The sequence below is a fragment of the Diaphorina citri genome, unplaced genomic scaffold, assembly GCF_000475195.1.
Source record: "Diaphorina citri unplaced genomic scaffold, Diaci psyllid genome assembly version 1.1 scaffold1221, whole genome shotgun sequence".
In the NCBI taxonomy this organism is placed as follows: Eukaryota; Metazoa; Arthropoda; class Insecta; order Hemiptera; family Psyllidae; genus Diaphorina; species Diaphorina citri.
In genome coordinates, this window is record NW_007378650.1 from 69,298 (window position 1) to 85,976 (window position 16,679).

Below are 16,679 nucleotides of genomic sequence, written 5' to 3' on the forward strand. Positions count from 1 at the left end.
AAGGAGTTTTTGAAGAAGAAAAGATGCCCAACGATTAAAGAGAAAGTATAATAGTCCCGATTTATAAAGAGAAAGGTGATATCCAAGACTGTAGTAACTACCGTGGTATCAAGCTCATGTCCCACACGATGAAACTGTACAAGAGAATAGTGGATAAACGACTGAGAAGAGAAACAGAAGTATCAGAGGAACAGTTTGGTTTTATGCCGGGAAGAGGAACAACGGACGCGGTCTTCGCCTTAAGACAGATGATGGAAGTCCACCGAGATAAAAGAACGACCTTTAGTATTTGTATTCATCGATCTGGAAAAGGCGTACGACCGAGTGCCGAGGGAAGATAAGATTATTTTATAATAGTTTGTTCTCACTCCAAATACCTACTAATATTTTCTAGAAGCAGAGAATTATTCCTGTGGAAGGTTTTTATTTCTCACTCTTCGTGTAGGGAAAGAGGTGGTACGGTTTTGTGAGAAGTGGGTCCTGCTCGTCCTACCCTTTATCAATATTTTCTGCTTCTGGAGTAAGGCCCATCTCACAAGCGTAGACGCGCGACTTTAGTACCCTGTAAAACCAAACCTGTGGAGACTCTCTATCATTTTCATAAACTTGGTTTTGCAGGCGATTACACGCTACTGAAAATCGCCCGTCTACGTTTCCAAGGCTCTTGGTCTATTTAATTATCTGAAAGAGGCAATGTTCCACAGTGACTGTATAGTGTATTAAAGTTAAATTCTAAATTTGCATATTTTATTGTTTTAATTCTTTCTGTTCCAATGAATAAACTAATGTTCTCTTTCGCCCACGTAATTCCTACATACACAGGTCAGATATTCAAACCAAGCGTTGTTCTTACATATGAATAGATTTTCAGTTGGTTTATTTTATTTTTTACCATCATCACCATCACCACAACAAATGCCAGTCACAGCTAGTCAGTCCGTAAAGGCATCGGAAACCCGTACTGACCGCATGATTGCAAACGCTAGGGCGTCCCCTCCATGCGACGCGCAGATGCCCCGCCTGACATCTGTGGAAAGTGGGCAAGGGCTACCGGGTCAAATGCGGGCCCGGCCAAAGAAGCTAGCCCGTGGGCCACTGGGTTGTGCACAGGTAAAAGTGAGAATGAATAGGTACTTTAAATGTGGGGTCGATGACAGGGAGGGGTAGGGAAATAGCAGATCTTGTGGCAAGAAGAATTAAAATTTTGTGTGTTCAGGAAACTAAATGGAGGGGTAATAAATCAAGAGAGCTAGGAGAGGGGTGTAAAATTGTAAATTAATTTATAGTAGTGCAGATAATAGGGGGAGAAATGGAGTAGGTATAGTTTTAGATAAGGACATGAAAGCAAAAGTGATACAGGTGAATAGAGTGAGTGATAGAGTGTTGAGTATAAAGTTAGAACTAGAGGGTATGGACCTGAACATAGTGAGTGCATATGCTCCACACTACTCCACAGGTAGGGTGCGATGACGACGAGAAAGATGCTTTCTGGGAAGAGATAGAGCGTGAGATAAGTAGCATCCCGAGTAATGAGAGAATATTCTTTGGGGGGGGGGATTTAAATGGGCATATCGGATGTGGGAATACAGAGATCACGGAGCGAATTAGAGGAATCTGGGGAATAGGGTCTTTGAATAAAAAATGGGAGAGAGTAATGGATTTTGCTTTGGGTACTGACTTGGCCATCCTCAATACCTACTTTCAGAAAGATGAGAATCTTATATTATAACACCCGTATTTATGAACAAATATAAGGATATCCTTTGCAGTTGAGCAAGTGCTGAGCACAGGATTGCAATAATTCGGTATTTATAAGAAGAACACAATAACTTTTACTCTTCACAGTTGGGGGAGGGGTTTTTTATTGTTTATTCAAACAGACATGTTTCGCCATTGCTGGCATCATCAGTGTAAACTGTAAAAAAATTGCACATAAGAAAAAGAAAGCTAACAAAAAAGGGGAACAAATTGACAAATTGACCAGATCAGTAAAAATTTTAAATTTAAATTTAAAAGAGTAAAAGTTATTGTGTTCTTCTTTTCAAGATGAATCTTCATAAAGTTACGTCAGAATCTATCAAGATCAGTAATAGTAAAAATTTTAAATTTAAAAGAGTAAAAGTTATTGTGTTCTTCTTTTCAAGATGAATCTTCATAAAGTTACGTCAGAATCTATCAATATGTTATCTCATCAGGATAAAATCCGCCCCGGACGGGAATCGAACCCGCGGCCTAGCGCTTACAAGACAGACACACTACCAACTAAGCTAACTAGGCTGGCCATTTTTTTGTTTTGAATAGTTTATTTTAAAGTCAACAATATAATTATCAAGTCATCTATGTTTAATTTTTGTTTGTGTTTCGTGTTCTCGATATTTCATGTTCCTATAGTCTCCTATTCCAATAGGGTGGGCACCTAGAATAAGTTAGATTAGATTTAGGTTAGAATATAAGTATGTATTAGAATTAAGCTAATCATTGTTAACATACGAATTGTATAATAAAACAACAAAAAAGTTTCATTCATTCATAGTTTCCTACTTTCATGATTCATCTCGAAATTCGCACCAATTATTGAGAATAGATCAGTTGCGTTTACTTGGGTGATGTTTCAAAGTCATAGAGCAGGAAAAATGAGGACCAACAGAATTTTTCTTTTCCTTCTACGACTTCTAGATCCCGAGATAAATCGATGTAAAAAATACCGGTAAATCGTGAACTTTGACGTCACGGCATACGCTCCCGTAGGCGATGACGTCACATCAAATGTCCCGAGCTCCCGATCCGCTAGCGCGCTTACACAGTGGCGCTACCTAACGGACGAAAAAAACAACTGCGTAAAGTTTTACGTCACACATATTTGAACTCTTTCATTAGAACGGAAAATAAAAATTGAATTTTCGACCTTTTCCAGTTATTTTTTCGGAGTTTTGACTCAGGTTTGGATTTTTCCCAACCTTTTACATAGGAACCGACCATTTATTTATAATTTTTACCCATTTGCAACTGCTCCATTCAAACTCTAGAGTCTGAGACTTTTTTCGATGAGCCGAAATTTCAAATCTCAATTTGGGATGTGAATTTCGAGAATTATCACGAAAGTGACCTTTTTTTTTTAAGAGGTTTGACAGAGGGAACTTTAACTGCTATGTCTTATCGTCCCGAAATCGAAGAATAGGAAGCATCATCCAAAACAACGGATACATTGACAAGGAAATCAACCATCGTCTCTGCTCTGCAGGTCAAGCCTTCCAAAAACTATATCACCGACTCTGGAAACGCCACGAAGTTAATCTGAAAACCAAACTCTTAGTTTATCAAACCATCGTGCTGAGTACACTCCTGTATTCTGCAGAAACTTGGATCACAAGGGCAAAGGACATAAAAAGACTAAACGCCTTCCACCTGAAATGTCTTAGAAGCATTCTAAAAATATCATGGAAAGATAAAATCCCCAACGAGGAAGTCCTGGAACGAAGTGGCATGCTAACAATTGAAAACATAATAAGAACAAGAAGACTACGCTGGGCAGGACATCTGAGCCGCATGCAAGAAGAAAGAACACCACAACAAATAGCCTTCGGAGAGTTGGAAACGGGAAAACGGCCACAAAGAAAACCAAAAACCAGATGGTTAGATGTGTTCAAAAAAGACCTCAATGAACAAAGTATCTTAGCAATTCATTCATTCATTCATTCATTCATTTGTAGCATCTTCTATTCAGAAGGTTGCTGTATTTCTTCTACTTTGTGTTTCCACTCCTCTTGTAGCATCTTCTATTCAGAAGGTTGCTGTATTTCTTCTACTTTGTGTTTCCACTCCTCTCGATTCTCTGCCAAGGTAGATATTATGTTATGTTATGTGAATCGTGTATGGAATGGACTTGGTATAATATGTGCGTTTTGTAATGTCGTAATGTAAGCATGTGGACGCCACGAGACATTTTTTCCTGTGGAAATGCACGGACCTGTGTGTGTGGGTGTTTTTTTTTCGAGAGGTTTGGTAGAGGGAACTGTAACTGACAGAGTCTTATCGTCCCGAAATCGAAGAAAGGAGGAAGACAGGATAGGAGAAAGCCAGCCGTTCCGAGAACGAAACTTATTCCTTCAGGATAAAATCGCGCTTACAAAGCAGATGCTCTACATACCAAGCTAACTAGGCTGGACGTACCTGTGTACATACCTTGTGATTATTATGTGCATTGAGCGTGATTTCTATCTGGATGGGGGACGGTTTGAACTCACGACGTATGTAAATTGGGGTACAGTCACTGACTCCTAATAATAGGATATTCTCTTTATCACATTCCATTTTGGAAAAATTTGCTACATTGCCATAGCGATCAAATAATGGTTCTTCTCTCTTTCTCTCTTATCCTGCCTTTGACAGTTAGGTAATTCTTGCACACCCACCAATATTTAATATCCTACCCATTATGTATTAGAAAGTTTGTATTTTTGACACATCCACTAATTTTATAATCTCTCTCTCTCTCTCTCTCTCTCTCTCTCTCTCTCTCTCTCTCTCTTATATCACCAACCATGCGCAACCATCAGTTACTTCTTTGAGCCATGGGGATATGGTGCGTTCAGCGTGCTATCACCGCTGCACTGTATCAGCTGTTTCTCTCTCTCTCTCAAGACAGTTATTTATTTATAGGAGTTTTATAACAGGTAAGTTCTACCTCCCCCAGCTGGTTGATTAAGCTACAAATGTCGTGTCGGCGCTGCGTCGCGAAGTTTCGACATCTGAGATTTCTATGTGCAATCAAAAGACACCCGATGACACTCTGACTTGGCTTAGGTGCCTAAATAATCTTCATCCTTCACACTTGACGCTTTATTTGGATTGGCAATCGGCATCCTCCATATTTACGAGTCAAATACATACAACGAGCCAAGTAAAAGTAGGCATATCATCAGGAATACGCGATATGAATTCCATTTCTGCATTGCTTCCTTGACCTATGCCACGACTTAACAGTAGGTTGTATGTATTACCAGTAGGTTCTGTGTACTAACAGTATAGTTTCTGTGTATTTCTCTAATAAACTAATCATTATTACGTTTATACATTGCACTAATGAAATTCTAAACACAGCGCCACTTTGCATTCCATGTTTCTTTTCCCTCCCTCTTATTATTAATTTATGAAAATGATTATTCCTGCCTTTCTAATTACCTTTCAACTCGTATCTCGCTATGAAAGAAGAAGAAGAATCAGGAAAGCCCATAAAGTAGATAAAATTATGTTTTGATGAGGAGTGGACCATTAGACAAATGGACAGTAACGTGCTTCGTTTGTGCCGCAAAAAAATATCATTTGTGCTATTACCGTTTCCGAGATATTTACTTTCGAAGTTCGGATTTTTGCGGGTGTGCAATTTTCAAATACCAGTTTTAATTTAGTTTGAAATACTTGCCCATTCACACAAGGACCAAGGTGTACGTACCTATTTTGGGAAAACCATTCATCCGGAGGGTGAATCTATGACTCATTTGACGACCCTCACAATTTTATTTATTCTAAGCTAAGTCAGTATTTTATGTGTGCAAAGTTACCCACTTTGCATATCCTTGTGCCATTTCATACCTATTACCCACAGTAATGTAATCACAAAAAAACCTACAATTTTTTAAGGATTCTAACTGACGTTTTTCAACTGCTAAAAGTGGAAAAAAAACAGCACGCCACAGCACACGATTGCCCAGGTGGTCACTTATCCGGATACCAACCATGCACATCGTAGCTCAACTTGAGTGAACCATTGAGAACTGGTGCATTCAGCAAGCTATCGCCACTGGCTAAAAGCCCGTGTCCACTTGTCGTTCGGGAAAATGTCGTGTCGTGCGTAAGTGAGAAGACTCCCATTTAAATTACATTAATTATTACGTTTATACATTGCACTAATGAAATTCTGAACACAGCGCCACTTTGCATTCCATGTTTCTTTTCCCTCCCTCTTGCTATTAATTTATGAAAATGATTATTCCTGCCTTTCTAATACCTTTCAGCTCGTATCTCGCTATGAAAGAAGAAGAAGAAGAATCAGGAACAAAGCCCATAAAGACGATAAAATTATGTTTTGATGAGGGAATCATTGGATAGAAACGTGCTTCGTTTGTGCCGCAAAAAAATATCATTTGTGCTATTACCGTTTCCGAGATATTTACTTTCGAAGTTCGGATTTTTGCGGGAAACCTGTGTATTAGGCCGCAATCTATGGTCTAATCAAGTAAAACAAGTAGGCACTTCAATGGAAAATCGCTACCAAAAGAGCTGACACAAATTAGCAGTGATCAGTGTTATTATAGGGTTAGGTTAAACACAAAAATGAGTTTTCTTTTTCATTGTCGTGGTTTCTGAATCATTACCGTCTAATTTAAGGGAGCAAAATGCATTATTTCTCGAGGGATCGCGGGAACAACTTACCGTTTAGCAGCAGAACGGTGGATATGAGTAAAATGACCAGGACTATAGGGAGAAGTGCCCATTTCAATATTTTAGCATACTGATTCCTATTTGATTTAAAACTGTGATGACTAGCAGTTGGAGAGGCAGAGTTCTGTACTCGGTAGATGTTGTTCGTGCACCAGTTCTGGAACAAAGAAATAAAATGGGGATTATTGAAGAGAAAATCGGACAAAATCGACTTTTTTTTAATCCAACAAGGTCGCAGTGACATAGTTTATTATAGCCGATGACCCTACTTACTATACCAAGACCAAACAGTCAGATTTTTTAGAAAAACTTATACCTTTCAAAACGATTCTGACCGTTTGTGGAGTCAAATCTTCAAACGAGGCTGAAGTTAATAGGTAAGGTATTAATAATTTTATTACTCCTAGGTACCTACCTAAATTTACATAATATTTTGCAGATGGTCACTAATTCTAAAAAAAAAAAAAAAAAAAAAAAATCCCCGAAAAAAACCAGAAAAAAAAATGGCAATTAATGGTTTTAAAAAAAAAAAAAAAATCCTCGAAAAAGACCAGGAAAAAAAATGGCAATTCATGAGTTTCACCCTTGGTGGTCGACTGAATGACTGAGTGCAACCTTCTGAGGGTTAGAAAAGTAATCATCTTCTCGAAGTTAAATAAAAGATTAAAAGTTAATTATATTGCCATCACATGTAATAAGCTATTAAGATTCGAATCTTGGCTCAATTTTCCTCAATATCAACCAGTAGAGGTCAAAAAGGACAGACGTCCTTTTAAGGACCAGATAGATGGACAGTGAAGATGCTCTCTACAGGAGGGACATAGTGGGAATCCAGACAAGAACAGGTACAAAGCTCAAGATCTTGAGAATAATTCAACAAAAAAATCTAATAGACTGGCAAACTGCACGCAATTAGAATCACATTAACCTCTGAGTTAGAGCTTTTTTGAACATCTCTTCTAAACAAGTTATTATTTACATGAAGTGAAAAATTATGATGAACATCGAACAAGCAGCAGCTACTTATTATGTTTGAGAAGATGCAGTTCGTGATATCAAACCAAAGATCATAGCAATGAACTGTCTTGTCTATTCGATTGTGAAAGAGTAAACTTATATTACAGGATGCTCTGGGCAAGTATCTTCTTACTCGTAGTTTGATTCCCCCCCAAGAAGTTTGACAGAGGGAACTGTAACCGCCAAGGTCCGGAAGCGAAGAGAGAAGGAATACCGGATAGGAGAAAGCCAGCCGTTCCGAGAACGAACCTTATCTGTCCAGGATAAATTCCGCCTCGGGCCGGAATCTAACCCGCGACCCAGCGCTTACAAGGTAGACGCGCTACTCTCCAAGCTAAATAGGCTGACGAGGAGAATCTATGTTGTCGAGGCAGTGTGGACGTTTCAGTCGACATCGATCGACAGCCGGTCGACTATGTGTGGACACACCTTTAGAGATAGGCACATCTTTTAGTAAAAATAAACTCGAGAGCCGTTTTTTCATTAGCTGGAACGTTTCTCTCTTCACCCTTTATAAAACACAGTTGTAAAAGACCTTAGACCTAGACAATTTACACACCAAGTTAGTGGTGATTATACCCAGTCATCAGAGCAGTAGTTGGCGTGATGACCCTAACCATTTAATCCTCGCTTCGGTGGGTTAAATGAAATCTTAAATAGGAGGATTCCATAAACGGTGGTATAAACATTACAGACATTCTTTGATGGGTTAATTCTAGACCTTTTCTTATAGTTCTTCCTAAATACCTACCTACTTGTAGGTAATAATAGCTATTGTTGAACGTTTTTAAGGCCTTCTACAATCAAACTAGGAGTTCTAGAGGTTTATAGTGAAGGAGCTAGTTCTGGAGAGTCTGAAGCGAGAAATGGAACCCCAAAGCAACGTCCTTTTTGATCTTTAAATTTCAAAGATTTCAGTTGCCTAATAGGCTAATTGATCTACAATAGTCTACATCTCTACATCATATACTGAGTTTATAGTGAAGGAGCTGTTTCTGGAGAGTCTGAAGCGAGAAATGGAACCCCAAAGCAACGGTCCTTTTTGATCTTTAAATTTCAAAGATTTCAGTTGCCTAATAGGCTAATTGATCTACAATAGTCTACATCTCTACATCATATACTGTACAGTCTACATCATAGTGAATCAGTGATTCCCGTCCGTTAGGAATATTCTATCATTCAACCTTTTGAGGGTAGATAGGTTCTCCATTTTCCCTATCTTTTATGCAGGTAAATTTTCTACCAAATGAAGTGAAAATTTGTCTAGGAACCTCAAAGTCACAAAACTTATGGACCGCCGGCGCCGGCACTGGACGAACAACAACACACAGAGAGAAGACTTTCAAACACCGTCACAGCATTAATCAAACTCCTCAGACAAAACAAAACAAATCTCCATCAGATGGCAAATCTTGCAATGAGAAGAAGAGTGACTGCCGTTGAGAATTTTATTACTCGTCCAAGGAGGTAAAAGATGAAAAGATGAGTCAAAACCTCTATGAAAAGATCAGCAGTAAAACATCTAACCATCAACGGCAGTTTTTTCCTCACAAAATAAAATACGTAGCTAAAACTGTCTAAGATAGGTACTGCCTAGCTAGGTGCCTAGCTAAAACTGCCTAGGTGTATTTTCCTTTCAGGAAAATTGACCACTGACCACTTAAAAATTGACCACTTCTCCATTCGCTTTCCATTCAATTTTTCCATTGAAGCAGTGGTCTGTTTCCAGAAAGGAAAATCTCTTCATGTATTCTCGTCTCTGGTTGCATGGCTAGATCTTAAGGCTATTTTGCCATTTGAAAAAAAAAAAACGGGGAGGGCATCATTGTCTGAGTTATCCCCAAGATCCAGCTAACTCGTAGACGGGCTTAACTACATACACAAAAAGCCCAATCCCAGGCTTAAGTCTAAGGACAAACAGTCCTTAAAGGATGAGTTGAGCTTCTACGAATCTGCGTATATGGCTAGGTCTTGAGGCCATTTTGCCAAATCAAAACACAGGAAGGGCATCATTGTTGGAGTTATCCCCGAGGCCCAGCTAACCCGTAGACCGGCTTCACTCCATACACAAAAAAGCCCACTCCGAGGCTTAGGTGTAGGGGCAGTCCTAAAGGATGGGTGAAACCTCTACGAATCTACCCGTAGACGGCCCTGCGAATCTGTACACCTCAGTCCATTTCATTCCTGACCTGGGTGACCCGCGAGAACTTTAGATCAAGAGTGTGAAGCCCGTTTTCCTTAATTATTCACATGTATTGTTGGCAACGGGACAACGCTGAGGAATGCTGGCCACATTCCCTCCCCAGTCGGAGATTTATGACTTCAGATGGCGGACAAGGTAACACACTCATCTCTTCATTATTCAAGTGGGCAGAAGTCATTAGTCAAGTTTAATTGCGTGAAAATAATTGGTGTGGTAATTGGTTGGGTGACTATTTTTATGTTTACTTATGGACATCTTGTGTACTATTCATATGTACTTTATAATTATGTAAATACCTTTGAACATCCCTTGCCTATAAATACACCTGCCAGCGACATTTTATTTTATCGACAGTAAAACTAGTTATTTTTATAATAATTATTATTATTTTTAATTACCTAGGTATCTACCTATGTAGTAATTTATGGGTTTTTTCGATCCATGAAGTGTCAAAATTTCAAACAAGACCTTGGTTAGACAACTGGATGAAGTTTGTGTTTGAGTGATTTCCTTGCAGTATATTACCTCTCTGTTTCGAACAAAATAAATGAATAAGGATGCGCTAGGTAGGTAGATACAAACAAATCACACAACTTTTCATAGGGGTGTCTAAAATGGCGATGTCGGACTTCTTTCTGCGAAAGCGTCAGAGCGAGCCTAAGAGCTCTTGATATTCTTGATCCTTTTGACAGTAATGGAACAAACATGGTAGAATGATATTAACAAAGATAAACTTCCGGTAATGGATTCAGCAAAGTCTAGTTTACAATAAACATATTGTTAGCTACTCAATGCTATTCAATTATTCATCAGTTGTTAGAAATTCGACATTGCATCTGATTGTTAAACAAGTTTGTAAACTCCAGATAAACAATAAACAAGGTTGTACGATTCTTGGAATCTCAAACATGGACAAACAAGATTTCCTGTAAGGGGATAATTAAAGGATTCTCTCGGACAAGATTTCCAGTCGTGAACTTTGATGAACATCATCAGAAAGGGTGTATATTACCGGGAGCGATTCACACCGCCAAGTCAAAAGTAGGTTACATAATGGACCTAGCCACAATCCACAAAAATACCAGAATAAATATTTTGAAAAACCAGAACAATAATTTATTTAGGATAGGCTCTTCATTCATGGGTTCATAATACATACACCTTTATGAACAATACTTGAGATGGGTAGCCACAGTATCAGTATACCTACCACCTAACTCGCACGATGTACATACAAAATTCGAGTAAATATTTCGATCGTAAACTTTGATCTCTGTGGTCAGAAGACCGAAATTGAACATCTCACAAAAGTATCCCAACTCACCCAACTGTACACATATCTCACAGACAGAGTGACCAAACTGACCAAAAAACCCATTACCCGAATTTCCTAGACGAATAACACACTAGCACACATAGGTACAGCTCATAATATTTTTTACTTTCTATTGTATTTTATTATTATTATTATTATTATTATTATTATTATTATTATTATTATTATTATTATCTGAACTTTGATGAACATCATCAATATGATAGGGTGAATATTACCGGTAGCGATTCACACCGCCAAGTCAAAATTGGGTTACTTAATAGACCATATTAGGGTTGAACCTATGCTGATACTGTTTGAATTGTTTCCTACATTACATTGAAATGGGGGACTTTTCTAACGAAATTTCTGTGTGTGGAGTCCAGTATGTAGGACTATTGCACCATTAAGTCTTCACTATACATAGATATTATTATGTACCTACCTACAGTAATTGTTGTAGTATCTATTCCAACAGTCCACACATCCTTGCCACAACGCACGAAAATGCCAGAGTAAATGTTTTAAGAAACCAGAACAATTTAGGATTCAGGATAGCTCTTCAAATGAACAATATTTGGGTAGCCACTAGCCACAGTATGAGTATACCTACTACCAGTACCTTACTACCTACTCGCACGACGTACATACAAAATTCGAGTAAATATTTCGATCGTAAACTTTGATCTCTGTGGTCAGAAGACCGAAATTGAACATCTCACAAAAGTATCCCAACTCACCAAACTGTACACATATCTCACATACAGAGTGACCAAACTGACCAAAAAACCCATTACCCGAATTTCCTAGACGAATAACACACTATCACATATAGGTACAGCTCATAATATTTTTTACTTTCTATTGTATTTTATTATTATTATTTTATTTTTTGTCTGTAGCTAAAACATTATACTGTACAATGTGTACATACCTGCATAGCTACCTATAGTACTATTCTTCGTAGTAAATGAATTATGATTGCAAGTTCTTTACCACTGGAACAAACATGGGTAGACATTGGATTGCAGAATCACACAATAACTTGGATGTTCTCATCGAGTGTGGGTAATTCGTATTATGACTATTATGTTTGTATTGTACAATTTCATATAAAAGTTCGAGATTTAGGTGCCTATGGTGAATAGGATAATAGTACATCTTCCCTACTGAAGTAATACCATGTGTACCAAGTATTTGGTTTGTTAGGTATTGTGCTATGCAGATAATTAAAATTCAATGGCGAAATAAATACCTACGGGTCATGAAGAGAAGATCTATCTGAAATCTGAAGAATAGGTATAAATTGGTACTCGTTTTGAGTGCCATTATAGGAAATTTTTACCTGAATTCCCTTCTCGTAAAAAAACTACCTCGAGGTCCTCAAGCCTTAACCCTTTCACCCCCCAAAGGGACAATACGTTCCACAAAATCATTATTTTTAAAAGTGTTTTTCAAACGTTTCTTTTGTGGTCTAAGACGTCAGTAAAATTCACTTGGCTAACTTGTCTGGTTTTGTCTCCAGATCGATTTTTGTTCAGTAGTCCTAGGAGGACATGAAACTTTGTTTATAGTCCAAATAATAATACCTGAGCAGAAAAAATTAAAGATTCTGGTCCTAAAACAATTCGGGGTGAAAGGGTTAACGTTCAACAATGAAGAAGAAAAAGCGATTTAAATGCAAAATTACATCAAGAGAACTCTCGATGCTCATCCTACGATACCTTAGTGACCATGACATTATATGGGATACCTAAACGATACCAATTCCTGACCTAAGTGAAAGGTTCATAATGGGTACCATCTCGGACGTACCCGTGAGACGTGTCGAATTCACTTGTCTAACTTGTCTGGTTTTGTCTCCAGATCGATTTTTGTTCAGTAGTCCTAGGAGACCTAGGAGGACATGAAACTCTGTAGAAGGCTTATTTATAGCCCAAATAATAATACCTGAGCAGAAAAAATTAAAGATTCTGGTCCTAAAATAAGTCGGGTTGAAAGGGTTAACGTTCAACAATGAAGAAGAAAAAACGATTTAAATGCAAAATTACATCAAGAGAACTCTCGATGCTCATCCTACGATACTTCGGAGTGACCATGACATTATGGGATACCTAAACGATACCAATTCCTGACCTAAGTGAAAGGTTCATAATGGGTACCATCTCGGACGTACCCGTGAGACGTGTCGACTATTGGAGACGAAAATGACCCGAGACGATAGGGATCACTGGTGCTCGTAGACCTAAGCGTTCCACACATACCGTAACGTTAATGGAACACCGTAACGTTAATGGAACATTACCAGGAAAGGCTAATAGACTGAAAAGAGCAGATCTATTATTTACAAGCTCTCAGCACAATGAAGCTATTGAGACACATGTTGGGATTCCAAACTGGGTATACCTAAAAAACTGATTACACAAAATTCAACTGATTGGCCATAAAGAGTGCGAAAATTAGCTGACTGACCATAAGGCAATAGTCCAAGAGGCATTCGTTAAACACCGCGCGTTTTACTGTTACTGCGAAGGTAGAAACACACTATACCATTACGTGACGTGACGTGACGTGATGTGATGGTAGTGTGTTTCTACCTTAATACACTCCTAGATTTTAAATGGTTTGAAAAGCTTGAAATACCTGCCGTGGAACACCGTAACGTTAATGGAACATTACCAGGAAAGGCCAATAGACTGAAAAGAGCAGATCTATTATTTACGAGTCCAAGAGGCATTCGTTAAACACCGAGCGTTTTACTGTTACTGAAGGTAGAAACACACTACCATCTCGTGACGTGACGTGATGTGATGGTAGTGTGTTTCTACCTTAATACACTCCTAGATTTTAAATGGTTTGAAAAGCTTGAAATACCTGCCTGCTTCTTGTAAAGCTTAATCATTGTACCCATTACTTCTTATCACCTACCTATGTAAATTGACAAAAAATATTGCCAATAAAGAAATTGTAAAAAAAGCTTTTCTACTTTACAACTTGTGCAGAAATAAATCTACAACCACCTACTGTACTGTATAACAACCAACTGACAATTTTGTCAGTTTATATGTAGGTAACTGTACCGACTAGCGACTATGGAAAACTTAAAGAAAATGCTAGTTACATGTTGCCAATATTGGCCTACCAATTTATCAATATCAAGCAAGGTAATCGATTTCGTAATTAAAATAGGTATTAAGAATGAAACATCTTCTTATTCCTCTCGAGTATTGACCTTCTATGAGATTTTAACTCTCGATATTTTTCAACATTTCAGTGATACAGTTGAACTATAACAGAACTATCCAGACCAAAATATTCGTACTGAGACTAACATTGTAGCATCAGTTTCAGACCAAAACATTCTAGACTACATTGTAGCATTGGAAAAACATTGAACTAATAGCGTATAACCGGCATGCGGCATGCCAATCAAGAAGTTCCGGGTTCAATACTTTCAGGAGAGCCTCATGATGGCCAATGACCTTTTCATTATCTCCCATTATTGTTAATTTTGTATGAAAGAAAGGAAAATGCCTATAAGTAATAGAGGGAAAAAGTTGTGTTGTTAGTTTTCCGCAATAGTGGATGTGTCACTATTACTCATAATGCATACGAGTAACGAGTAACTAAATAGAAAATAATATAAACCTAGAAATATTAGTAATAATTATGTATAAGTTATAAGTAAAAGTAATCTACAAGCTATTATTACAAGTAAAAGTATAAGTAATCTACAAGCTATTATTTTGATAGTGATATCCGCATGAAAATTATTGAAGTTGTCAACGGCAATGTGGTAGTTTTTCGCTGTTAATTTTCCAATTTTCCACAAACTCCGAGGAAGACAGGCGACAGGTGAAAAGAGTCACCTGATGTGATACACATAGACAACAGAGTAAAGTCTAAACGATTACTTCCTGACACAGAATAACGGAAGGAAAGAAAGCTATTGCGACTTGGACAGTAATTAATTCACCTCCTATTGTACGAAGAGACATCTCAAACAACAAAACGAGTAAGGAAATCCAATTATTTTGAAATCGACTTGGACAGTAATTAATTCACCTCCTATTGTACGAAGAGACATCTTAAACAACAAAACGAGTAAGGAAATCCAATTATTTTGAAATGAAAGTGAAACTGAAGGGAACTGCCAAAGAATAGAACTGAGGATGTCACACATTAGAAGTCACAAACAGAAACTTAAACGATGAGTTAATTTGTTTCGAATCAACAGGGTGAACTGTTTAAATAATGGAGCAAAGACCATCTAGGTAGTTTACAATCTCATGTTTGAGAGATAAATGACTTGATTCAAATTTCAAGTTTTTCAAGAGATTGTTTATTGAGTTTGGTCAGGACATTTCGATGTTACAGATTCCATCGTGACAAAACATTTGTCCCGTTTGAAAAAGTTCAAGGTGATTCCTCAGATGTTTACAATCTCATGTTTGAGAGATAAATGACTTGATTCAAATTTCAAGTTTTTCAAGAGATTGTTTATTGAGTTTGGTCAGGACATTTCGATGTTACAGATTCCATCGTGACAAAACATTTGTCCCGTTTGAAAAAGTTCAAGGTGCTTCCTCAGAATGTATGAATCCACTTTCATGATTTATGTACCTTCGCTTTATTATTTTTATCTAAAAATCCTAAAAGTAAGATCAGCAAAGAGAACCTGACTTCTCTCTTCAAAGCTTTAATTTGTGGAGCTTTTTCATTTTTATTTAGGTATATCTTTCTACTGATTTCGTATTATTATTGGTAATGATCTCCAAATACCATTTACAACCCCTTAGCAAACGAGTGGAGAAATGTTGCTTCAAATAGGGAAGAGTGGAGGAAAAGAATAAACTCGGGAGTGCTTGCTAAACAGGAAATGGACATTGCAAAAGCCAAAGTGAAACGACATGAAAGACACCTAGCAGAAGAGGAGTTCATTTGGGAGTGCCCTGTGTGTAATTTCAAAAAAGAAGGAAGAACCGGCCGTCAATATGTAAACTCTCATATCGTCCAAGCACATCGCGATTTGACGACAGAAAGACAAAGCCAACAACAAAATCTGCAACAAAACTTACCAGACCAGATCCGGATACACCAGTCATGTCCGTAACAAACACCCAGCTATTCAAGAAAATAGCTTACAACCCGTCAAAAAAGCGAAACATCCTTCGAGTTCACAATCAGTAGACAATCAAACAATATACAGTCAACCTCAATCTACACAATCACACCGCACCCAATCTGGTCAACTAAGCACTAACAACCCCCTAGTATGCAGGGCATGCGGCAGAGAATGCAGATCACTTGCTGGACTTCGCAGTCACCAGAGAAACACCATGTGTAGAAGAGCATTGGAGGAGCAGGAATCGCCGGCCACGACGGATACCTAGATCATGTATGTATGTATGTATGTATGTATGTATGTATGTATGTCTGTATGTCTGTATGTATGTCTGTATGTCTGTCTGTCTGTCTGTCTGTCTGTCTGTCTGTCTGTCTGTCTGTCTGTCTGTCTGTCTGTCTGTCTGTCTGTCTGTCTGTCTGTCTGTCTGTCTGTCTGTCTGTCTGTCTGTCTGTCTGTCTGTCTGTCTGTCTGTCTGTCTGTCTGTCTGTCTGTCTGTCTGTCTGTCTGTCTGTCTGTCTGTCTGTCTGTCTGTCTGTCTGTCTGTCTGTCTGTCTGTCTGTCTGTCTGTCTGTCTG

The 16,679-nt window shown here is 38.1% G+C and overlaps 1 protein-coding gene across 1 annotated transcript; it reads left to right on the plus strand.

The window, feature by feature from the left end:
• Nucleotides 1-3,288: 3,288 nt before the first annotated feature.
• On the plus strand, nt 3,289-16,346 carry LOC113469756. The gene is made up of 2 exons (XM_026827648.1): nt 3,289-3,671; nt 15,771-16,346. Exons 1-2 carry the CDS (start codon nt 3,484-3,486, stop codon nt 16,087-16,089), a joined length of 507 nt encoding a protein of 168 aa, XP_026683449.1. The 5' UTR covers nt 3,289-3,483; the 3' UTR covers nt 16,090-16,346.
• The last annotated feature ends 333 nt before the right edge of the window (nt 16,347-16,679 follow it).

Bases quoted from the DNA above. Each gene is read 5' to 3' on its own strand.
- LOC113469756 (XM_026827648.1), top strand. From the start codon at position 3,484: ATGCTAACAATTGAAAACATAATAAGAACAAGAAGACTACGCTGGGCA. The intron at 3,672-15,770 runs CTTAGCAATTCA...CATTTACAACCC, and splicing joins GACCTCAATGAACAAAGTAT to CTTAGCAAACGAGTGGAGAA.